The sequence below is a fragment of the Helicoverpa armigera genome, chromosome 1, assembly GCF_030705265.1.
Source record: "Helicoverpa armigera isolate CAAS_96S chromosome 1, ASM3070526v1, whole genome shotgun sequence".
NCBI classification, from domain to species: domain Eukaryota; kingdom Metazoa; phylum Arthropoda; class Insecta; order Lepidoptera; family Noctuidae; genus Helicoverpa; species Helicoverpa armigera.
Window position 1 is genome coordinate 2,015,095 of NC_087120.1, and position 27,138 is coordinate 2,042,232.

At 36.8% G+C, this 27,138-nt stretch overlaps 1 protein-coding gene and 1 long non-coding RNA gene across 6 annotated transcripts in view; both read left to right on the top strand.

Moving 5' to 3' along the window:
* Positions 1-27,138, top strand: part of Glut1 (Glucose transporter 1) — a 115,493-nt gene that overhangs the window by 69,422 nt on the left and 18,933 nt on the right. For 3 of the 5 annotated variants that reach the window (XM_049836781.2, XM_021338866.3, XM_049836784.2), the window contains exons 2-5: positions 35-95; positions 462-563; positions 16,758-16,854; positions 18,106-18,271. In XM_049836781.2, the coding sequence (XP_049692738.1) occupies positions 476-563; positions 16,758-16,854; positions 18,106-18,271 (351 nt within the window). In that variant the 5' untranslated portion in view covers positions 35-95; positions 462-475. The remainder of the gene's footprint in view (positions 1-34; positions 96-461; positions 564-16,757; positions 16,855-18,105; positions 18,272-27,138) is intronic. The other 2 variants (XM_049836788.2, XM_049836790.2) reach the window with 2 other exon arrangements.
* On the top strand, positions 9,303-10,782 carry LOC135117267 (uncharacterized). Its single transcript, XR_010276760.1, has 3 exons — positions 9,303-9,605; positions 9,877-10,038; positions 10,679-10,782. It is a non-coding gene; the product is annotated as an uncharacterized LOC135117267 (long non-coding RNA).

Here is a 27,138-nt window from a genome sequence, read left to right on the forward strand (position 1 = left end):
ATTTCAATTAATAGTATTTCTTGTATTGTTACAGACACAATGTCGCCGGTTAGACTGACAGCAGTCGTAGTCAAATGACAATAACTAGAATAAAGGTAACCTTTTATTATTATACTACTTTATGTACTGCTACACTGATTGCGATAGAACACGCTTTTTCTAAAAACCTGCTGCCAAACCATGGTTTTGCAAACTCTATTCTTATGTCTCATTTTCTTAAATTATCATCAGTATTTGCGAATTCTAATTTATATTTTTCATCTCATCAACATTGAAATGTACTTTCATACGCATGCGACTACTTTATGTACAAACCTTCATTGTGTTCATTGCTGAACCAGTTTCGACCGGTATTGCTAGTGACGTCACAGCTCACAGGGTACAGCTATGACCATAGTGGCACAAGACAGGCTGGGCGCCTATTACTCTTGACGCTGTATGTCCGTTTGTCTGTCCGCCAGTGTCGGGAGCGCTCATGAGACAGTCGTGTCACCGTCTACTGGAACACCAACACCCAGGAGGGGAGGAGCCCCCTCTGTACTCACCCATAGACCAAATTTCAGGTAAACTCATTCTGTAGCATTCCTATCATCGCGCTAAGGTTTTCTAACGAGCCCTCGGAACTATGTCAAAGTCAAGAAAATATGCATGCAGTTACTCAAACTGATTTGCAACTATGTCAAAGTAAACGGATATTGCATTAGGTTAAAAGTGCTCGTTAGAACACCGTAGCATAAGTTTAGATTGCTGCGAGATCAAAGTTATCAGCTAACTCGTTGGTTGTAGACTGTAGGCCAAGGATAGTAGGGCAAAGTAAGTCAGGCCGCGGCACGAGTAGGCTTCTCGCGTTTCTCATTGAAAGCCTGCGCAACTTGCACGAGGGTAGGCTAATTTAAAACTTTGTTCTCTCGTTTTATTTCTATCTAATATTTCAAGGGCAGGTGTGAAATAGACACGGTTAAAGTTTGTTTCGCTCATAAATTATATTGTAGTTAGACTAAAAGCTTCCACGGTCAGATACGAATAGTTTTGAGTTTGTCTATATGATTATGAAACTGTTTTAGCAAATAAAATAAAATGGGATCTTTATATCGCAATTGTGAAAAAATCTAAACTGCTATTTAGTCATTTTCCGAGTGTGCTTATAATCTTAAAAAGAAGACAGTCTTAAAATTTATGTCACATGTTTGTAGGTGTAATTAAAAAGCGATAATATGGTTAGTTAAGTCAAAGAGCAAAAAATATAGGTCTGTTAAACAAATATTCCATTACTTTTCACATGAAAGGAACTTCACATTTAACTCATGAAATGTACGAATAAATGTGAACGGTAGGAATAAATTGCATTCAGTAAATATGACATGCAGGTGAAGAAAATATAATATGCAAATACTGTTATCACGCCTTCCGCCAACCGTTATTTAATATTTTATCATAAATCGACGGGGAAATCATGAAGTTTTTCTGCGGTTTAATGCAATAAATGTAATTCGTGCATTTACACGTACATTTTATTTCATTCGGAATAATTTTATAACTGCTCTGCTTTCTCCGATAATTATTTTAGTGAATAAATATTTTATGAGAAATGATTTACAAAGTCGTAGGTGGCCTAAAGGGTAAAGGACTAAACTCTACAATATGTACCAATACAACTTTTCTAAGTTTGAATTTATACCTTCTAAGTACATCTTGGACACCAATGTCTGTGTTTCGGATGTTAAACTGTGGGTCTCGGCGGTTATTGAACATATCTAGCAGTAAGGTAGTCAGAAGCCAGTAACTCTAATATCCAGTCTTACATTATTGGGTATTGGGTTACCCGTGTAACTGGGTTGAGGAAATCAGATAGGCTGTCGCTCCTTGCAAAACACTGGTACTCAGCTGCATCGAGTTAAACTGGAAGCCGACTAAAAACAGATGATGAATGTGAAGTTTTCCAGGCGATGTTTAACAACAAATATTAGATGTAGCTAAGAGATTATTTCGAGCTAAGGGTTTTCAGAATGTAGGTGACGGGCGGCTTACCTGCATCGACAGACTTAAGAGCAACTTATAAGAACTTTTAGAACTTAGGCACGAGTTAGCTGATAACTTCGGGCTCGCTGATACAACCTTGATCTATTTATTGGATTTAACATTATTACATCATGTTCCTATACTTTGTTGAAATGTTTAATAGATCCTCAACTATTTTATATCAGCAAGTAAAGATACGTTTTGAATGCCATCCGTCTACTGAAACTGCCGACATCATGTGCCGTGACTTCTTTAAAATTAAACGCAGCTGCAATGCTGATTTGTGTGTATTTATATGAAACCCTTTTGAATCGAAGCGGCAGCAGCACTTGCAGTCGCCTTTAGATATTGTTTTCATGCAGTCGCAGCATGTGCGGTCGGCAGTTGCAGTCGGCAGCCAGCATTCAAAACGTACCTTTGTTAACTTCGCAATTTCATTGTTCCATGAATTGTCGTTTTCAAAAGCCGAATTCATTATTAGAGTATTTAACATGTCATTTGATCATTGCACAATTTTGATTTTGCAACCTCTATATTCTCAAGGGCTTTGACAAGTTATTATCTTAAATACTTTTCATACAAAGATATATGTAGACTTTATAAAAATGATATAAAATATTTCTGTTAAACGTTTATTATTTCTGCAGAACGATGGCTTATTAAGTACAGGCTCGTGTATGGGTACAAAAATAACTAGTTAGTAGTGTGTGTAAAATAACTTGCCCACGACATGCAGGACTGCAGCCCCCCGGTGCTTGATCAAGCGTTCGCAACTATTCTAAGACCACAGGGATAAAAATAAAACGAAGAAAAATTATAGCCCCCATATTAATTTGTTAAATTATATTATTTATTTTTAGGCAAATTCACTTGTTATATTGCAGTTATTACGATACCTACTTATTGTTTTTCCTAATTTTATCGGCGTAACTAAATTAATTCAATATTTTATATTTTCAGTGTTGATTAAATGATATGATAATTTGTGCCCTTTGCGAGCACAGTCAGCTCGTCAAAGTATTTTTCAAAATATTCCTGATACCTAGAAACATGCAAACTTGCATACACAAACTTTTTATACTTCAAAAAACTTACTTATGTATCGATTTCTTTTATAACTTGTCTACTCCCGAATGCCGAGAAGGAAAAGAAGCTTTTTCTGCTAGGAATACTATAGTCAGTTAATCGTTCTGCAATTATAAGTGGTTTTATCTTATATTCCTGTTTTAGTAACAATTACAAAGAAGAGCCTCCAAGTAATCAATCATAAGTTCAGTCCAATGTATTTAATATTTATGTTCCTACACATTGTCTGGAAACGCAGTTTCTTACGTCAAAATTAGCTGATTCCCACGGTTGCATCTGTCTAGACAACTAATGTTACTAGCTTCCGCCCGCGGTTTCACCCGCGTCCCGACATAACTGCTTCCGGAGCTGGATGTTGACAATAACTATCCTATATCCTTCTCCCGGGTCTAAGCTACCTCCCCTCTAATTTTTAACTTAAACTGTTCAGCCATTCTTGAGTTATAAAATGTGTAACTAACACGACTTTCTTTTTGCGACTGTTAAATATTTGAAACCACAAAATGTACCACGAATGTACATGAATGTGCCATTGTGCGCCACAATCGGGATCAAACAACCCTTTGTATTCTTTTTTGCTCGTGCATCGAAAAATTAACACAGCGAATAAAAAGTTTGGGGTTTTAACACTCGAGTGCAATGAAAAAGGCTGAATGATTTTAATACAAAACGGATTTATTTCTGAAGCGGAAAAATCTGGTTTTTGAATGTACCAAAATCTATTGAATTGCGCTATAGGTATTAAAATACTCGCTCACTGCTGACTTTTAATCGGGTGACAGTTTGTTTGGGGCTCATAAATTAGTATGAAGATTAATTACAAAGATCGGGTTTTTAGCCTCCATAGAATCAAGATTTTCTTTAAAAAAAATTTTGCCAGCGATCATGGACTCAACTGAAGACCGACCGTTTATTCTGCAGTTTACACTGCTGCTACGATTATCCAAATCGTAGCAGCAGTGTAAAGCTGTCATGCAGTTTGTATATCATTGACAAACAAACAGAAACTAAAATTGTCCGTATTTTACAAAGTTGTTCTTATATTATAGCTGGCTTTATCCCTAAACAAACAAAATATAAAAAGTAGGACAGCATTTTTTTTTCAGGATTAACTGAAAAAATCTCAGGCATCTGGCTCGGGAATTAATTTGATTAAAACATGCCGGTGGAAAATATAATTTTTAATAACGTGGCGACTACCTGGAAACAGCTTAGTAGTTCATTTAATAAAAACACCTGCATGACCAGCATGGCTATGAAGCATGTAATTATAAACTAGTCGATTACCAACGGTTTTGAAATCGCGAAGTACTGACCGTACCGGGATAAAATGTAGCCTTTACTTCTCGGGCAGAGTGTAGCTTTCCAACAATAAAAGATCTTTTCAAATCGGCGCATTAGTTTCGGGTACAAACAAATAGACAAACAGAAACAGAAAAAAATAGTTATTTATAGATTTTTTAAGAGATTAAGAAGCTTTCATAGGGAACTCATGACAAAATCATGATTCGATCGACTATAGTCTGATGAATGCTTGGAGCCTCCGTAGACGGGTGACCAACTACTACATGAGTAGTTCGTTTAGGTTTCGGAAGACACGTTAAGTTTTTATCCCGGCTAACATTTGAACATCTTTGGCAGTCGTTACAGGTCAGAAACCAGTAAATCAGACAACCAGTCTTACCAAGAGGTATTAGGTTGCCCGGGTCACTGGTTTGAGGAGTCAGTTAGGCAGTCGCTCCTTGTAACAAGCGAATACTCAGCTACATTTGGTTAGACATTAAGCCTTGGCTTAGCCTTGACATGAACATAGCTGGGGAAAGGCTAGGCAAATGGGATAATGACATAAGACGCATCCCATAGTTTGCGCATTTCTCATAACCAAACAAAAACCATGTTAATATACATATTATTACAACAAGCAATATAGCATCGAGTATTTATTTGAAACATTAGCACTATTAATGAAGTACACTAAAACACTGGCAACGTAATTAAGAATTAATTAATGATATTTGTGATTTGGTATTGAATATAATTCAGTGCTCGACAAGACCGCAATTGTTCAGGTCGCGGTTTCCGGAATTTTAGACTATTATTGTAACCTTGCATTGTAGTCGCGTGCATTATTTATTCAGGCAATATAAATGCGTTTGTTAGTAATCAGCTTATTTAATAAGTACTAAGTTTGATTAATAATAGGAAATAACAGTTATCAATTATAGTTTTATTTGTTTACACAAACATCGGATTAGTGGCTGAACGTTTTTGTGCCATTTCGAACTCTGTAGTCGGTTTATAGAATTTAGAAGCATATTTTCCCCAAGAAATGGACTTCTTTCTGCAGACTAAAGTCGCCCGATAGTTGGCCCGATGGTTTTCAATCAAAGTATTCAGTCGGTTGCGGATGGCCGATGGGGTTGAAAAGTGCTTGAGTGGAGACCACGGACTAGCAAGCGCAGCGTAGGACGTCCACCAGCAAGGTGGACAGACGACCTTGTGAAGGTCGCCGGAAGACGCTGGATGCAGGTCGCTTCCAACAGGTATCTGTGGAGATCTGAGGGGGAGGCCTATGTTCAGCAGTGGACGTCCTATGGCTGAGATGATGATGATGATGATGATTCAGTCGGTTTGATACCAGCTAAATACCTATCTGTCTTTGTAATGTCCAAACTACTGTTTATCTTCATACTGATTTATGAGCACAAACTATTACAAAATATAGCTACAAACTATCGCACGACTAAAAGTTTGCAGTGTGCTGGTACTCCCATTAGGAAATAGTTTTCGATTTACCAATTATAGCTTGGCTTCTTTATACAAACATCGGATTAATAAATGGTGTCTATGGTCTGTTTATAGGATTTGGAAGCACATTTTTCTCAAAATACAATATTTGTAATTAAACAACATGAGAAAACATGCTAATGACATTAAATATTCCAAAACCAAAACAAGGCACTTTTATTTAAATTCAATTCTGCTTCCTGATTGGCCAATATTCATTGCTAACGCCCACCGTTTCCAACTGACCAATAAGCATTCGATATTCGACGAGGTAGTCGTCAATTTTTTTGGAACTTTTTAGACTTTCAGTACAGATTTGGTTTTCATGTTTTCAAATACGGCAACTTTTATTGGCTTCAGTCGTTTTTTGATTTTTATTATGACGTTTCACTTTGAGTCCGGTATCCTACACGTTTCATGAAAGCAACCGCGTGTTTGTCAAACTTTGTTTATCCATCTGTCACAACTGTTGGGTTGGCAGGAATATCGGCCGGGATATTTGGTTTTGAGTCAATATTTATTTGTGAGATTCGGAAGACACAGTATCATCGTGGCCCATTTGAGCATCTTTAACAGATGTTACTAGTACCTAATCAATCAATGTACTAACAAGTTCTAACAACATTTGCCCATTATAGACATACTAGCTGTTCCCCGCGGTTTCACCCGCGTCCCGAGTGAGTTTCTTTTTATAAAATAAAAAGTATCCTATGGTCATTCTAGCATCACCAAGAATATGTGTACACAGTTTCACAATGATCGGTTAAGTCGTTTTTGCGTGAAAGCGTCGCAAACAAACGGACTTTCGCATTTAAAATATTAGGAAGACCTCTCATATTTTGTTATGGATCTAGAAATATGTTGCTTGTTGTATACGCTCTTTTTCCTCCATTCTCAAGGATCAGGACAAATTGTTATTGGGCCCCTAAGATATTCTAAGGCTCAATTAACGATCAACCCACAAAAAACTTTATTTGCTAGAGACTGCATGTAATTCGGGGTGATAACGTAGTATCTTACCGTTTAATCAGAATGCAAATTAAGCATAAAAATATGGTATGTGGTATTTACCCGACTGCTCAGAGGGGTTTTTATTTAAAATCATCATCATCAGTCATCCATCTATACTTTTTACGCTCGCGTTAACAGTGATACAAACAACAATGCGAACTTAATTAAACAAAATATAAATCAGTGCATTACCTACGGAATGTTAATTAGTGTACCTCATTATTTTGATTTAATTATGAGTGAATTTCATATACTGTGAAATCAATTTACGTAATCCATAATCCTCGCATCTATTGAACCCGTAAAACATATTTAAATTGGAACGAATATGGAATTGGATTTCAACATTCCTTTAAAATGAAAACATACTTCAAATTCTCGAAACATGGATTTTAACATGAATTGCATTTCATTAAAATTAATCAAGATGAATGCTCTTGACTAATTGAATGCGTAGTGGTGTGAATTTAAGTACTTTTATTGAATATTGATGATATTTTAAAAGTATTGGTTGGCGTAGTGATTGCGATTGCCCCGTGGGCAGCCATGGTACACCGATATTGAAAATGATTTCCTGAAATGAAATGGGGTAAAAAGCATTGCAATAATCTGCACAATAAGCACGATGATGAACGTTATATTTAAATGTTCACATAGCTTAGCTATATTATGTTCAATTTCCATATATTCCAGGAAGCGTCCAGTTTCATAACCTAACTGATCGTCCTTTATGGGTCCATAGTTTAATGTAATTTTCCTTCTACTTCCTGTAGGTTATCCTGCCTTGTTATTCAATCAAGTAATTCACTTCCTTATTCAAAGTGGCTACCACCAGGGACGCTTTATGTTCGCTCTACAGTATTTCATTCGATAAATAAAAAAAAAAACAATTATTTTATATTATCGCTTAACAGCCTGGACTTATGACCTTAAACCCTTTATGTACCAGGACCGCGGTAACTCTTTCGAACAAAACTGCAGCCCCGGCAGGCTTTGGCGCTGGTGGGCTCCACTGAACAAAAGCAACATTTCTTTTTCGTTAGTTATTACGTTGACTTTTGAACGAAAGTTTCGATACTTTTCAACTTTAGTATATGGATACTTTGGGCCGTAAGTCATGTTAATGTACTTCGCAAATAAGTGTAAATATTATTAATTAAATAGGACGCTTGCTGACCTGCCGTAAACTAGGACATAACTCAGGTATTTACAGCGGAAAGTGCAACTAAAAGTCAGCCGGTTCACGTATAAACACACGACTCAAAGAGTGAATACGATGATAAGCACTCGTAGTGAAAGTTCCGCCCTGTTACCGCGCTTCGACGTGTTTCACTACCGAGTTCCAATATAGTTTGATCACACGGCCGCCTGATGTCTGCTAGTTAAAACTTGTTCGTTCGCTGTTATGCAGTTTGTGCAGAACTCGGCTTAGTGGGACGGTTTCACTTTTAATTATATTAGACTTGTACACGCTCGTTCAGATCACTGCTTTATTGGTAGACAATGCCGCTTAAATGGCGGTTTGTTCAACGCTAACTGAGGAGGCATTTATAACTTTGTTAAGTCTCTGAGTACACGCGCTCTGCAAACTTTTAGTAGGCCAATAGTTTGTTTGGGCTCATAAATCAGTATGAAGATGAACGGTAGTAAGCACATTGTAAAGATCAGGTATTTAGCCGGTATCAGGTCGCCTGATTTGGGCCTACCGTTGGACTAACTAATCACGTAGCAGACGAAATTAAAATAAACAATTGAAGTATGTACTTCTTAAACAAATTAAAACAACGAATTTTAATCTAAAAAACAGAATAGCATCCCCACACTGCCAGCCCTGTTATGAAGAGACAATAAAAATGGTTGATGCCGTGACAAGCAATTTATTTTTAATAGAAACCTCGTTAAACATTTTGCATATTACGTGGCATAAATGTAAATATTTTTCATTGTTTAAAAGCAAAACATGGTCGTTGAAAAACCGCAAATTAAATGCTTAATTGACTCAGTGCTGCATCGGTTTTATATAGGCACTCGGCGAAAATTAAGTTATCCGGTTACGAGATTAACCTCGCTGACATACGGTTACCCGGGTACAAAGGCTGTGAGCAAGCGTTCCATTACCGGTTGTGTCGAGAAACCTGATCCGTGCTGGAACACGCTCAGGAAACTTCTCGAGAGATCGTTACTCGTTTGACTCGGGTAATCGATTCATTGTTTGTAGCTTTACAAGAGTTAGTAAACAAGTCGTAATTTATTGCACACACTTTTTATAAATATATAAACATTTTGGAGAAGATCTATCAGCCACCTCAGCATGGCGATTCTATCTCTATTCTTCCAAGAAACGACAAAGCTCTTTCTTTCCCACTCGACATATCTTCTACCCGAGCATGGCGCGAGCTGTAGACTCGCGTTTCTATCAAGAGAAAGACTTTCCATAGCAACGGATAAGTAGCTAGTGATGGGTCGTTCTGCGATGAATTTACGTTTAGTTAGCCAAAAAAAATGTGTCAATGCACTATTTTTCACGCATGAACCTATACATAAACTCACGTAACTCAAAGTAACAACAAAACGTATTCATCGAACTTATTTTTTATCTGTGGAACTAAAATGGTTCATGTTTGTTTGTTTACAAAAAACGATTATTGTTGTTGATTTTAAGTATTTAAATATTGGCGATCACTGCGTGCGGCAAGGAAAAAGTAAGTAGATTTTGTGATTAAATAAATAAAGTACTGATTATTCCAATAGTTTTGTGTAATTAATCCAAACGAACATAATAATTATCCATAAATACGATGAAAAGAACAAAGGAAAATAACATAATAATCTCAATAAATGGTGATTGGTGGCATTGTCTGATGAAAACTTTGCCATGCACAGTTCAATGCGTTCCTCACTGTTATCTTGCTTCCCTATATTATTGTCCGAAGTGTTTTTACTTTCGTCGTTACAAAACCTGTTTATTTACAGCGTACGAAGTCCCATCCAATAAACAGAGAAGATAGTATCCCGATCCATTGGGAAAAGAAGGCCACGATAAAGAAGAATAGGTCCGTATTCAAACGCTGCTGAAAAAATATGGAAAAGAACGAGTTCTTGGCATACAATGTTGACACGAGAATCATTCTATTAGTAAGTGTCTTTAAATAATATTCATTTACTAGTAATAGTTCTCCAGACTTGTTGGTTTCATTCTAGCAAAACTCTCATGCTTTGTTTTCAAAGTATAATTATGGCAATAATAATTATAGTACCTATTTGTTGCTTGTGTGATATAAGCAACAACTCTTAAGATAAAAAATAAAATGAGACAATCATTTACACAGAGGTAAAGGTTTATTTACATAAAATTAAGGCTACAGATAAAGTCATTTATTCAAAATAGGCTGAAAATCAGCAGCAGAAGCGGTGAAACAAACTCCCCAGCAACTCAATTCTGTCTGTATGGCTTGAAGAACTGTTGATATACAAAGATATTCATAATAGTTGCTCTTCTGTGAGTTGCAGCTTGTAGTAAGCTACCGCTAAGATCATTAGTGTGTCTCTCTTTCTGCCTTTCTTCGGGAAGAGTTGTAGTATAGGCACCCTGCAAAAAGAAATAACTGTTTGGTAAAGAGTTTTTACAAGAATTATTTTACAGTATAATAAAAGAATAACATACTGATAGTGACACATTATCAGCATTCTTATTGATGTCATGAGTCAAGACCCTAACGCATGACTAGAATCCCCTGAAAATGAATGTTAATTTAATTTTGTGTTCTTGTTTCAGATTACAAAAAAAGGATGCTAAATGACAACTGGGTCGTCAGTTTACAAATTATAAATTATTGAAATGATATCATTTAATAAAGAATGTGAATATTAAAATCATAATGGTTGTTTATTTAAAATGTCATTTTTTTCTTAGCAGATAAAACTGTCCAATTCTAGAGTCATATAGCCTGCGCAGTTTGTTCTTAATGAGAGAACTATTGAAAATTGATTGTTTATGAACTCTGTCAGGATAATTGGCATTTATGTTCAGTATTTTGCACTCAGTATCTACAATCTCAAATAGAGGTTATATCTAATATTAGGTATCATCATCATCTCAGCCATAGGACGTCCACTGCTGAACATAGGCCTCCCCCTTTGATCATAATATTTTTCTTCTGTTTAATTATTTTCTTGCAATGAAGGGCAATACCTACATAATAGACAAAATAATCTTAGAAACAATAATAAATGAATAGATCTTTCTATATTTAACTTATCTATAAGGACGAAAACTTTGTCATATTTTTGGTTGGAAAGCACAACGAAATAAAATAGACTGTAGGTAGGTACTTACATTGATATGAACAGGCAGACCCTAAGATATCCTAGGAGACAGATTCCACACAAATACTGCACCATCTCTGCACATTTACGTTTTCAATGTCGAGAGGCTTAACACTCGTATAGCTCGTTCTTTGAGCTTTACACTGATTCTTCTCAGCATAAAAACTGACCACATGACGACGGTAGGACCCCGACATACTTTGTAAATGCTTTTTGAGATCTTAAAATTATAATAATATTCTTGTCTACTCTTGTCTAGGTCCGATGAGATGTAGAGTATTTGACATTTCATATAGAAAGTTATATCTACTCCCAAATGTCAAAAGTAGAGAAAATATAGTCGTCATGCTCGACGCGATAGACACATGTCGACGAAGAAAAGAAACATTTCTTTTCTCGATGTCAAACATCGCCATGCTCGGGTCGATAGAAATCTTTCTTCAATCTGTCATTTTGTCGATTCTCCGGTAGACAAAAGCTGTTTCTATGGCGGTCATGCTAGGCCCGCAGGGCGAGCTAAACCCAAAATTGGTTTTCTGACATCAAACCTTATTGTAAGTGCAACTTATAGAATGTTAATAAACCGAAACATGGATCAAATAAAATAAATATATACTGCACACTAAAATAAACATAATATCGTATGCAATAAAAGACCTAGTTATAAACCTAGTATTTGGCATTCTTTACAAGAAAATCATCAAATCTTTATGTATCTAGTTCTTCTTTAAACATCTGTCCCGGCTTTGAGTTTTATTAAAAGGTATTTCAATTGGATTGCAATGTCTTCAATAAAAGGCGTTCCTATAAGATTTTTATATTCGATTATCAACTTTAAAACTTTCAAGAATAAACTGAAAGTCTAGATTGAAATTCAATCGTTTAAAACTTCACATTTTCTTAAGATTAATTATCGGAACTAATCTACTTTCTTTCATAGTTTCATTATACTTTTTTATGCCTGTTCAAGTATTAGCTTTCGAGGAAATATTTTTCTCAATATTAATTGGATGAAGGAAGATTTAGCGTTCTAATTGAGCTAAGCTGCTGCTAAAGAAATAAGTTTTCAATTCCTTCAGAAAATATGTTGAAAGCGGGAAGACGTCATGTAGTTTTATATTGTGAGTCACTATTACTTAGGTGAATATGGCTAAAAAAGGTAAAGCTAATACAGTTTTGGTCCTGCCCCATACTAAATTAAAACGCCTTCTGTCCTTATTAACGTATTTTTAGGGTTCTGTACCCAAAGGGTAAAACGGGACCCTATTGTTTTCGCTCTTCTGTCCGTCCGTCAGTCTGTCACCAGGCTGTATCTCATGAACCTTGATAGTAAGAGAGCTGAAATTTTCACAGATAATGTATTTTTGTTGCATTTTAACAACGACTATCTCCCAACGGCACGGGGTTATAACACCGACAACTTCCATACTCCGGAAGAATATAACAAACTCTTACAACTAATTTCATATAAAATGTGAACTGTCTAACTCATTCATGACTATGTGCTTAGGAAACAAAACGTAACATTGAAACAAAACAGTGTCAACATGTTACAAACTACTTTAATTCCCTCAGACAGTTGTAAGACATTCCTTAAAGAAACTCAAAACAATCCTATTCATATTATTTTACTCTCTATTTAGGGAAGTTTATCTCACGGAACGTGCGTCGCGTATTATCGATTGAACATTCAATCATTCACACCTAGCCGATGATGCGTTAGTGCGTCGATCATACATTTACTATACCCTCGACACATCTTCTGTCAGATATGAAATTACCCTTAAGGGTATTTTTGCATTGTTGATTTTCTGATGATGATGATGATTTCTGTATTTCTGTAACATATAAAAAAAGCAAAACAGCTCCCAAAGTATTCCTGATAATTCAAAAAAAGACTCGACTTCTAAAAGTCAAAAATTTAATTTTACTCGAGCTAAATGAAAGCGCATTTTTACACAAAAAGCATTTAGTGTAATTATGAAGAAAAATACTTTTCATAGACCGTGCGCCGCGCTCTTTAAGTTAACAAAACTTTGTCATGTTGTTCTTTTGTTAGTTTCTTTAGAGTTATTCGAATTTTATTTTTATCACAATCATCTTCCTCAGAGATACAGCTTGTTGAAAATTAACTATGAACAAATAACGAAGGGCTCGTGGCCAAGTCAAAGCCGAACAATTATAAAGTTAAGCAACGCTTGGTACAGTCTGCACGTGGATGGGTTAACATCATCTTGTCATGACGAGTTCTTACGTGTTTCGGAAGGCAAAATAAATTAGTGGGTCCCATCGTTCATTTGATCGTCTTTGGCAGTCGCTACGGGTATTCAGAAGCCAGAAAGTCCAACCAGTCTTACCAAGGGGTGTCGGGTTGCCCTTTGTAACCGGGTTGTTTAGGTCCGATAGGCAGTCACTCCATTTAAAACACTGTAAACTGGCCCTAACACATATAAAAAAGGCAAATAACGAACCATGCAGATATCCTTAACGTGAGTAATAAGTGTATAAATAAACGCTATTAAAATATCAACCGACGACAGACATCAAAACATCTCTTTACGGAGCACCTGTGTTAGTAAACACACTTAATTCGTAGTACTACGAACTGTATACACAACTTATATCAGGTTTCACAATAGAGTTGCAGACAGACTCGCTTTCTATTCTCGGAACTGAAATACTCTCTCTTATATCGTAAACAGGGATTCGGTTTGTGAATTCAATTTGTATTGTTGGCGGGAGATTTGCCGGTGCACGGCTCTCGGCAGGTGAGCTAATCAATCGAGAGGTAGTGACGTCACGGTAACTTGCAGGCTGGTTGCAAGCGATGCGTTTTATTTAGACTTATCAACTATTACAATATAAAATAAATACATTATTAAAGGTGTAACAAACACTTACAGGCAACTATAACATTTTGTCATGTCAATTTTGGAAAAGTCCTGAATTGCTATTGCTACAACACTGGCCTTACAAGTGAATTATAATAATAAAAAAAAACAAAAGGCCAACTGTCTATCGATGAATATACCAATGTTGTTAATCTATACTTCTATACTAATATGGTAAAGAGGAAAACTTTGTTTGTTTGGTTGTAATGGATAAACTTAAAAACTATTGGACTGATTTTAAATATTCATTCACCATTAGAAAGCTAAATTATCTGCGAGTAACATAGGCTATATTTTACCTCGGTGCGGGCAGAAGCTCCCACGGGACGCGGGTGAAACCGCGGGAAAACGGCTAGTTAACTGATAAATAAGTTTACATTGATGTAACAAAACTATTAAGTATTTAATAAAGCATATTTTTCCCTTACTATAAGTACGTTATTTCGAATCAGTCGTTCGGATATCCTTAATTTCTGTAAAATAAATTATAAAAAATTGGTGATAAGGAAAGTTTATTATTCATACTTAATTTTATTATACAAAAGTTTTATATTAAAACTTTTAGTTAGAAATGTTAAAGACAACTTTCTAGACGCACGTGAAACAATACAAAAATCTAATAAAATCTTCAGACTAAACGCTCGTATGCAGCCAACATGCAGCTTTCATTCATGAAGGGCTTATGACGTGCACTCCCTTACTTGATAAATCCATGAATGAAACTCGTCTATGTGTGTGTGTCCGGAATTCCAGATTTAACTATTCGCTACGAGAGCGAGTATCGGCGTAGGTACGTAGATATGTAGCTATTTCGCGACCGACCCGTCAATGAAATGAATTCCTAGTAATGCACCACAGAGTAGAACGGATCAGAGATTCCAATACTGCATTTAGTTTGGCGTCATACCTAAATGGGATTTGTAAGGATGTTCCATCTGCTCTTGTTCTGTTCGAATATTTCCTAAGCCGCTTTTGGGAATTACTGGTTTCTATTTAGGATATTTTGTTTCTTGGATATACATGCTGTTTGGGCCACCCGTAGATCTTGTTCGGCGGCAGGGGCAGTCTCCCTAGTTGGTGCGAAGCAGATGATGTTAGAGCGCCGGTTACGTCACACCCCGCGCACGCTGCTTGTGCGCCGTGGAGACAGAAGATACTCGGTCGGGTCACGTTTGCTTGATGTTACTCGGGGACGGGAGCAAATAATACACTTGCTTGATTTCTTCCAGCAACCCGGGCGCGACGTGTTGTTTCGGCGGAGACTCGTTGCGAAGTGACGTGTGTGGGTGTCGCCTTTTATTCGCGAGCTCTAAGTAAATTCTTATTTACTATCACCACACGGCTGTGATCCGTATGTACCAACCGCCCTTTGACCTATCCATGGTCACGAAGTGGTGCCCTGGCTCTCTGGCGCTGACACACCTCAGCGTTTTATTCTAGGGTGGTGGTACTGCCTGGATTCGATAACCCTACCCATCACTACGTGGTGATGAGCAGGACGCCTATCTCTGTGGCTAAGCCACCGTTATACCACGGCATTAGCAGGGCTATGCCCAACATAGCATACTGCAGGTGACTTAGCCAGATAAATAAAACCAACCCGCATTCAAACATTTAATGTCTTAACTTATTTACATAATATAAAATAAGTAATCATGATAACAAACATAATTATTTCGACGCAACAATAATATTTCTCTATCTATAATATTTACATACAACATTAAATTTAAAACATAAAAATTAACACTTATTCACTACGAGATTGTCGGTGCGCGCCTAACTACGGATGGCCGCGTCTGCTACTACTTGAGACTGCTGCTACGCCTAATCAGCAGCATAGCCCTCGTCGCCGAAACATGCCTTCTATCAATGCACACTGTCATTAAGAAACTTATTGTAAATTCATCTAGTCGGTGTTACATTAGTATTGTCACGTGCATGGAATGTCAGTCTCTTGTCACGATGTACCATCTCTGTAAACTTCACCTCTTTGATATTCATGTTGTCTCTGTTGTGAACTCATCTGTGTTTCATTCATCGGAGCTTGTTCTCAGAATATCGTGCGATTTTCCTGCAATACTCTTGTCGGAAAATCGCACGATCCTGCTCAATGTGTTTAAAGTGAACTGTCTAAATTCCACAGGTACATAATAACTGCTAAAAAAATTAAATAATCAATAATGTTAATGTATCCGGCGTCACTTTAAAAAAACATTTAAGACACTAAAGCAACAAACATAAAACGTGTCTCTCGTGAAATTAACCAGGGTGCTAAAATAATTGTTTTACAAAACGTTATTTTTTTTTACAAATAATATACCCTTTCGCGATAAAAATGGCAAATTTTAATTTTTGTTTTCCATACCAGTTTGTGGGTATCGCTGAACATCAAAATTAATTAGGGACCCTGTCGTGGCCATCGAAGCTAATTGGCAAACGGTGAAAGGTTCGATGCTGAGTAGGTACTTGTAGCACCAACCGTCCAAATTATGAGCCACGCATCCTTTCGGTAATCCCAATTTTAAACCACAAACTCTGCGGCGTAAAACACAAAACCAACGGGCAAACAAATGACGTAATGACTCGGGAAGTTAGTTATGTAAAAAATAAAATAAACAAGTAGTTTTGACGCAGTGGTACCAGACCATGTGGGCCGGGAGGCCGGAGGCAAGCTGACACGATATGCGACGACGGAGGAAGACGAGACCACACTCAGGGAGCTACTACTTAGGTACGTGACCATAGCGACAATACCGGAAAGCTTTCCGCCTTTAATACTGGCTTCATTTGCATTCGATCATAAGGATCTCTCTATGTGTCGATGTGTCTTCTACATTTTGTTTCACCTTGGCTTGGCATCCTATCTCGTATAACAGATATGACGATGCGTCTGAGTCGGAGCGCGGTGGCTGCATCATTCACAGTTCCTATCATACATCGGACCATGGCACCGTGGTTAGCATCAATGGCCACGACCTTGTCTCTCGCTACCCGGAACACATGCGTGCTTAGCACTTGCCTCTGACATACTGGGGGTAGGACGGGATATGCTTGCATGGGTGTGGTTGTAACGTTTCAATGTAGTGTTTCAATCAAGTGTTTTCCATAGAAATTAGAAGGCAATAGAATTTCCTAACAAAAGTATTGTGTCCTTTGTCAACAAAACAATGTACAGAGTTTAGTGACAGATGAAATTGAAGTTGACTCACTGCATTCACCTTTTGTCTGTGTTCACCTTTCACCTCAAAGTTTTTAATAACATTAATTAATAAACATTATTTTACTGGATTAGCACAATGGTTTTTATATTTCACACGAAACACTAAAAATTTAAAAGTATTTTCATTTTCAACCTTAAAATTCCATTCTATGAATCAAATACGCTTTACTTACTAAATATTTTTATAGATTCTCAAAATTGTAAAAGAGAATTATAGATGGAAAAAATAGCTTTAGGAAAGTATTCTCCTATTTTTTTTTAATAAGAAGCGTAAGTTATTAAAATATTGTGGTCTACCAACTCAAACTAAATAACCACCAACAATATCAGTTTATAATTGATAATATAAATAAATCACTTAGAGGTGGTCGCGCCTTCCTCGCTTCTCTAAGACAACGCAAACAAATTGTTCAAAAAACATGTCCCTTTATGTACTAAACAAATAAGCACCTTTTGGTTTAGGTCGCTGTGAAAAATTGGCTTTCGTTACGTCTCAGATTAAATAAATGATCATAAAATTCGAGGCGTGAGGCTAAGATATTTCGGTCAGAACTGCTTTGATATCCACGTACCTTCTAGAACGTTCCAAGTAATCAAGGCTTTTACTGAGTGTACTCTGGTTATGCCTAGTCCGAGTAAAAAGTGGTGACGAATAACTAGTTAGTTGAAAGAGTGAGAAAGTTGTCGAGTAGTGAGGAAGGCCGCGAGGCCTCAGCTTGGAGTTGAGCTTGCTGGTGTGACTAACCTTGACTTTGGCTGTAGCCTACAGAGACAGGTGAGCATAATGAGCATGAATCTAACCGCCAAACTGGATGATCTGCAACGAGGCGACCGCCAGCTCGAGACGACCGTGGCGCTCTGCGAGATCCGCACCCAGCTTCAGGAGTTGACCAAGAGCGTCGAATCATGCCAGAGTGAGGTCTCCGAGGTGAGTACAATACCTCCAATCTTACTATTCCAAACTTCTTATGATAGCCACACGATACGGACTTTAAGTTTATACAAATGTCAGGACGAGCTAAAAAATCTGAATGGAAATGTGATACAGATTTTCATAGAATTTTATTTGCGTAACAAATCGTGCATACAAAAGTCTGAGCCAAGTCTTCCACGGCCGATTTTGGCCACGGCGGCTGTTCTCATTGAAGGAGATCAGCCAGCTGCGCAGGACATATAATAATCCACAAGCATTTGCGCAGACACAGGTGCACTCCCTATTCCTTCACTCTCATAACCCGATAGGACGGCAATCCGAAACGACCGGAAAAAGATTAGGCGCAGGACCGACATTTACGTGCTCTCCGATGCACGGGTGAATCAACCACCAACTTCCAGACTACGGGCTGCTTTGTGAAAGTTTAAGAAAACCCACAAAGCGATTTCGGCCCGACCCGGGAATCGAACCCGAGACCTCGAACACAGCAGCCGCGCTTGCGACCACTAGACCAACGAGGCAGTCGTCTGCACAAGTCATCACATTTTCTCTCAGACATTTTTTTTTACACAGACTTTATATTACCACTTATTGTTACTGAAACTTTAAGGTCGTACAGACATTTTATAAACTTAAAGTCTATATCACGTGGATTCGCCATAACATTTATATGTATGACGCCAGCCATAGACGTTGAGCAAATCTGAAGGATCTCCTTGCCGAAATAACTGACAGTCAAATACACCATCGATTTTGCCTGGCAGGCTAAGCAGATACGTCAATATGTCTGGCTATAGTTACTGAATATCTGCCAAATATAAACGTTTGCAACAGGCACAATGACGTTTGAATGAAATGTATTATTGAGCAGTGGTGCAGGTACAAAACAGATATTGTATTCCGAGAAATAGCCTCTAGATATCAGCTACAACATAACAATATGCCCTCGGCGTTCAATCCGATCAAGAACCAAAACCATATTCAGAACGTTTCAAGAGGCAGAATGATGTTTGAATGAAATGTTATTAGTCAGCAATGGTGCAGCAAAGACAGATTCTGTACTCCGATACAGTTTGGAGTCTAGATATACACAATAAATGTCCTGTGTTTGATCCGATTTAGAACTCAAAGCATAATTTTCGGACGTCGATTGAATTCGGTGCACAAAAGATGAGTTCGCATTGTCTAAAATTAATAAAACTTCAAAGATTAGATTTTTGAGCATAACATTTAAGTTAAGGCGATAAGGTATTAGTATGAATTGGCATTGTTGTCGGCGGATATCCCTCGAGTCAGTGCAGCTGTCACGGCAATGGCTAAGTTCAGATTCCAACGCTTTGTCGGGGCTCTCACAAAATAACGCGGTATTCCCATAGAAAGCCCATATCAATGTTGCACTAGTGCTTCGAATATTTCTCGTGAAGATAACGCTGAAAGGAATTCTAATAGGACTCAAATATGAACCAAATATGCAATATGCAGTAGATACAGTTTTGTCAGTGACCCTCAAAATAGGTGGTGAGCTGTATCTTGAAGATCTGAGTTACAACATTCAGATTTGTTCTTAAACAAAATGTATTTCTAAATATTTGACGAACATAAGAAAGTAAGATAAAAACATTTCTGGGTGAATGTGAATGTGTGTGAGAATATTATTATTTTCTATCGAAACTAAACATGCCAGACCAAGGATGTTTTACTTTTACCACAAAAATGTAATTATGTTCTAACTAGGATTGATAAATAATAACTTGATTCCTTGTTTCAGTCAAACTAAGCGCAATTTTGAATACAAAATCTAATATTGAACTGGAAATGGATAGTTCAAACATATAATGAGTTCTGGTAACTGGCAATAACAGAGCCTATTGACGATGTTCCGATGACAAATTGTGTATTAGTGCAGTTCTGCACATAATAACGTCCTTTGAAACAGATCGAATGCTCAATACTCGTATACCTACATTATTGCGAACATTACATACATCCCATTCATTACTATGAAATTAGAATTAATTACAAATTGTTTTTTTGTACTGGTACCAAGGTGTATCCAGTTAGACTTGAAGCCGACTCCAAAACAGGAAAAGAATCGGTAGATGATGATACAGCAAATTGAAAAAAAAAAAACATTTGCATATGCTAAACCGATCTATTACTCTATCTTTGACTTTTAATTGTCGTGTCATTGCTACAAAATCGATCTAATAGTTAATGTGTGAAGAACACAAGCAAACATTTGCCTTCAGAAGGTTACTGTACATTTATTATAATAGCTCTTTACATATTTTATAGTGTCAATGGGCATTATGGCACGTGCACTCAAGGTGACGTGTACACAGTTGAAGAATTACCACTAACTGCCAATTATATGACCTTTATACAAAGTAGTTAATGCCTCAAACGGAGTTTTATATCGTGTTCTCAGTCACATTCTAAACCAATAAAATAAAGAGGACATGTACATACATATTTTTGTTTCCTTGTCTTGCCCTAAAGGGTCCGTAACTATTACTAAAATTATTTCACTGTTAAGAAGCTGCATTATCCTCGAGTAACACAGACTATATTTTATCCCGGTAAGGGCAGTAGTTCCTACGGGACGTGAGTGAAACCGTGGGGAATCAGCCAGTACGTAATATTAATGTATCGCGATGTATGTGCTACGGGCTAAACTGCTACGATTTAGCCGATGCTACGAGATAATGTGCTACGGCTACGAACATTAATACAATTCTTCTTCTTTATAAGACCCATTCCTTGAAACCGTGCATACATGGGATCGATGGGGACTTTTGACATTTTATTTGTAATGGTAAACTCAAGCTCTCCACCAAAATTTGGCTTTCCAGGAATTTTTGTTATTTCAAATGTCTATTTTTTTTAATTTAGATTTTATAAACACAACTTTTGTAAAAAAAAGTACAGCTACTTACAACACTAATAAAGCAAAAATTCAAGTGGCTGTCTATTGTAAGTATCTATTTGTAAGCAACTTAAAAATTGAGTACCAATAGAAAAGTCGACATTAAGCTGCTTACGGAATCTCGACAGCGAATATCAGTTTTCCAATAAATTCCTTGTTAAAAGTAGAAAAATAAAGCACGCAAACTGCAAACTGAACAGTCGGCCGACTGTTGCCTGTGGTTGGATTTTCGTGAATCCAAAGTTTTTAGTCCGTCTGTCCGTCTATACCCCGGACAAATTGATCTGACCGTTTGTACTTCCATTCGTCTTTATGCAGATCAAGAGCCCAAACCATCTATCGGCCGACTAAAAGTTTGCAGTGTGCACGTCTTATAGCGGGATTTTTTTTGTGTAAATAAATGTCGAGTTTTTAAGTCAGAATAATAATTACCTGACTTTGTCTGCAAAGTCTTGGGCAATTAAACCTCTTTGCGTTGCAGTCTCGTCGCTTTGATGCTCATAATTATATCAAGTTGCAACACTTTGTAAATACTCTTACTTTTTATTACTTCTTATTTTCTTATTTACACAAACAGTCTTTGCTTGTCGGCCTTTCTTCAGTCTATTGTAATGTTGGTCGTGACCAAAGCTTGTTTGCCTTTTAACTTTGTAACAGAAAAGTGCAATCCGCAAAAAATACTTGAAACTATTTTATAATTAAAGTTTAAAATGTTTGATGCAAAGTTTTAGTCTAATTATGGAATTTTGCTTTGTTTATTATTTTATTTTAGATCTCAATTCTTATTAGTATAGCTGCGTCTATAAATAAATTGTCTGTCTATCAAGGTTGATTGATGATATCTTATGGTGACAGAGGGATACCGACTTTTTAGTATTAAAGTCCCGTCTTGATGATAGGCGCGCAAATACGTACTATAACAGGTCTATTATAAGGCTTTTAATCCATAGTTTTATCATTTAGGAAATCATCAAAAGTTTTAGTTTATCTGTCTTGCAAAAGTTTGACTAGCTTGCACCAGCGGTTTCCCCCACGTTTCGTGGTCACTTCATCATGCACTTGAAATAAAAAGTAGCCTATAGCCTTCTCTGGTAAATTCTATAGGCTACTAACAATGAAATGTTTTTTCAAAGTAAACAAACTCTCTTGATCTTCACAACACAACTTCAACTTAAGTTACGTGTTTAAGAAAAAATCTAAAACACGTGACGATCTGTTAAACATTTTGTAGTAACACCATTTGAGTTTGTGTACAATATTAGTTCTACTTATTTATAAATTAATGTGAAAGTTTGTGATAATGTATGAATGGAATGGATGTATGTTTGTTATTCTTTCACGCAAAAACCGGAAATTTTGTGAAGATAGGAATGATGAAATTTGGTATGAAGATAGGTGATGCCCTGGATTAACACATGGTACTTTTTATCAATACACTACGCGGGCGGAAGCTAGTACAGTATAGATACGCGATTCAAACGCTAAGTTTTCGCAATTACCTACCAAACGTATGCTTGGAAAGTAGGCCAAGCAAGCTCGTTAACTTGGCCAAATTAGACGTAAGTGCCCGATGTAAGTAGTCCAGCGGTGGTTCGGCTGCGCTGGGTCAAGGTTTCGCCAAGTCAAGAGACGACGACCAGACCACTTGAAACAGGTCAAAGTTAAAACAGAATAGCTTGCCTTGTAGAAATAACCTAATGTGTATGAAGGTTTTTGTGAATCTTACGGTCGTTCCCAATTTTCTAATTGTATTGGTAGTACAATAAGCAAATCCACAGATATAATACCGTTAATTGACAAAATGTAGCTAATATGCAAAGAGGCAAGATTTGATTGTTTGTTCGTTTGTTTTAATGCAACTACTGGACCGAATAATTCTTTCACTGTTATTAAGCTGCAGAATATGCACTCAACATTGGCTCTTTGTTTTATTCGTGTACGGATAAAGTTTCCCAAGGATACGGGTGAAACCGTGTGGAACTGTTAGTCTATTATAAACTCACCCGCTGTGTCTGTGTTCGTCAGTTAAAAATTAAAAAACGACTAAGTAGTTTTTCATGCACCTTGAGTAATTAGCAATAAAACGGTTTTGTGGAATCACGAATCAGAATAATAGTCTGACCGAAAGGGTATTTACATATATAAATAAACATACAGTCATGGACACATAATTAAAGACACCATTCACACCATTCACATTCATCTGTATTTCTTTTTTCTGATTGCTACTGGAACTTTATTTTCTATTTTAAAATATTTAAGAGGGCATTGTGGAATATTAAAACTAAAGACTATCTTCAGTGATCCTTCGCGACAAGTTTTTTTTCGCTTTATCCGAATCTCGAGCGGTATGAACCATAACGTGGCCTGGCCATATAATTAAAGACACTCCATTTGCTCAGAGGAAGAAATGCAAATTATAGATATTATTGATGGTACTTTTCTATAACAACATTCCCTACACTGTAACTAAGCATACTAATGAGTACTAATATTTGGTTTATTTCCTTTTACCTCAATGACAGCACGACATCCCTAAGCGTGCAAGCAGTCAGTTTTGTTTTAAGTCGCTACGGGAATTTTCTTCCATGCTTCATAAAAATCTGTGTAAAATTGATCAATGTTTCATGTATGACTTATCGCCATTGTGTTTTCTGGCCGATCACCAGTTTTTTTTCTATTAAATTTGCGATGGGCCAAACCAAAACCGTCATAAGTTGCTCGATCAAAGAGTCCTTTTTACTACTCTTACAGTGTTTTTCAGAACTTTTCTAATTTGGAAAGCGCTAGGGACCGGTAAATTATGCTTAGCATATAACAAAATGCTATTTCTAAAACATTATAGTACTTGAATTCGCCTATTTTTAATAATATCTTTCTAAAAGATCACCACACCAAGTAGTGGAGAGAAGCCCCACACTATAACTTTTTCGCCTCCTATGTTTGAGAACTTTCTTAGTGTATTTTGGTTCCATCTCATGTTTTGGAGGCGACTAATTTCGATACATTATTTTAGAATTATTCGTATCCCTTTGTTTAATCAGAAAAAAAATACATTTTTGAACACTTGTTAACTGCACCTTTCACATTTGATAGAAATAGCCAACTACAGTATGGACACGCGGTGCTTTTCCAAAAGTAACATCTTCCGATACCCATGCCTTACAGCTTTTCCCTATCCGGTTGTAGTCTAAAAGTTCTGCAGACACAATTGTCGTCCTTTTAGTATCAGATGACTCCCAAAAAAACCAGTACCGGATCATGTAAATGGTTCACTATTTGCCTATAGCACCGCCTTAAAGTCTGTTTGCGGACAAGTTTTCCTTGGGGTCGGTTTTGAGTTGTTCTCAAACCATGCCTTTTTTAGTGCCATTGATAAGAAATCTTTAGTAATAAATTTATTACCATGTCCTTACTATAGATCAAGTGGTATGAATAAATCCGTATGTCAAAATATAATATTAAAAAGCCTAAAACATTTTACTTACCAGAATTTTTGTTCTAGTCTTATTGATAGGACTAAAATGAAATTTTTTTATGAAATAAACCTAAATTATTACCTAATTCGAGTTTTCATAAGTATTTTACTCACTTCTAAAAAAAAGTATGGCAACTATTTGTATCTTTCGTTTTTTTTTCTTAACTGTCTTTAATTAGCTGACCAGCCAAGTATCAGCTACAAAAGTTAGTGTTCATTTCCCATAGAGCTTTATATCTAAAGTATTAAAGAAAGAAAATATTTTTTGTCCTTAATTTAAAGAACACAATGTAATGTTTGTTTTAATAATTATTACACTACAGTTTATACCGTGCTTAAGCTCATGTCAGTACCATAACTATTTATTTCACTTCGAGTCGGGGGGTGTCTTTAATTATGTGTCCATGACTGTATATAATTGATTGATATAAATAAATGAATGTATCGAGCAAAACTTTCACATTGATCTACTGAACTGTTTAATGTATATTCTTATATACTGGGCCGCGTACACGGATACAAAGTCTAACTTGCAATAATTTAGTACATAACCGACTCGATAGCGAATTCCGAGAATTTGATACATGGGAGGTTCTATTTACAGTCAGTGCATCCTCACTATGTAAAGCCTTTCAGTACCTAGTATTCGGTACGTTTCCACCCACCTGCTCCGCCCACTTACTATGTAAATAAATACGAAGTACATAATAGTTCGGATGTTATCGTGATTGGCAAAACTATTTCGTCATTTAATGCCATCTTTTTGGGTCTCTGAATTTTTGTCTATAGTAAAAGAAACTGGTGTTACTTACACTACTTATTATATAGCTCAAGAATGGCTTTTACCTGAAAATTAGTGGATAGGCCGGAAGAAGGACCTAGGATAGTTTTGTCACTAGTCGACTACGGCAAGCAGTTATCTCGGGACGCGGGTGAAACCGCGGGCGGAAAGCTAAGAGACATAAGTACACTCACTAGGTTCTCCAATCAGTTTTGCAACATAAAAATAGTTATGAATATTTATATTATATAATGTAAAAGGGTATTTACTTCATTAAAAATTTCATTAATCAGGTTTCTGTGAAATAGTGATGAATTTTCAGAAAATCAATTTTAGTAGGTTACTTTGAATATCAGCTACATTTCCGAGCTTGCAATTGGTTTGGTTCAAATAGATTCGCAGTACGAATACCTATTGGAAATAACCAATGGAATATTGGCTTAGATTGAAATATGCTATTACTATCGAAATTATAGTTTAGCCGGCATTCACTCGGTTTTAACTCAAAGGACACAACATATTTGATGCATGGACGGTTTCCATAATCCTTTGTGTGCATTTCGGTGAAAATTGTTTGCCCTGTATTTTGTTGCTTATTTGTATTATAATGAATATCCACACATTTTGCCTTACATATTCTAACAACATGTCAGACTAAAGGTACCCTAACACTGCAAACTTTTAGTCGGCTGATAGTTTGTTTGCGCTCGTTTATCAGTATAAAGATGAACGGTAGTCTGCACACTACCAGACTACTTAGATCCTGGTGTTTAGCCGGTGTCAGATCGACTGAAAACTTTGATGGGGGGCATTTTTTTTTATTTGCTTATCCTCAGGTCAACTGTCGGCCCACTGTTACGTCTGTAGTGTGCGGGTACTCTAATGGTGATATTTCCGTTTATTAGTAGAAATATATTTTAAACTTACATTCGGTCCCGCGTTGCGTCTGTACTTATGTTAGTCATTTTGCAATAAACTCAAAAAGTACTTACATTATATTTAAGCGATTATTAACGCAAATGGGGAGAGAGCAATTGATGAGTGTCTCCAAGGAAGGTCAGGTTAGTTACGAGAAATTGTTTCTTGTCCTTTCCATAACTATTGTCGCGGCCTCCAAGAAAATTACAATGAAAACTCAAGGTTCCATATTCGTAACCCCTTTTAGTACACCTTCACAACACAACGTTCCGTAAATAGCTGAATGATTGTGTGGTATTGGGCCGTCGCGTGCAGCACCGTGCACCTCAATCCTCGTCTGGTTAAGGCACAATAACCTGTAACTGCCTCTGATTTATTTCAAACTAAATCCTATTATACGGCCTGGGCTGCAAGTTTATTATACCGATTTGCAGAAGCTTCGAAATTGCATGGACTGAGTTAAACATTCTAACAGCGGTTTGTTGCTGATTTCAGAGTGCTGATTCCGAGTTTTGTAAGCAATCGCGCTCGATACGTAATTATAACTCTATCGAAATAAAGAATCGTATTTGATTTAGATATGACATCTTCCTTCATTTTGCCGTATAATAATGTTCATACTCTCAAAAGTGAGCGCGAGTGTCAGAGACCACCTACCGATGACAGCATTTATTAAATAAACAAGATGTTACGTGATAAAGTGGTAAGACAAATTTCGCATCGAGAAAGTTAACTTGCAAAACTCGCACTAATCACTC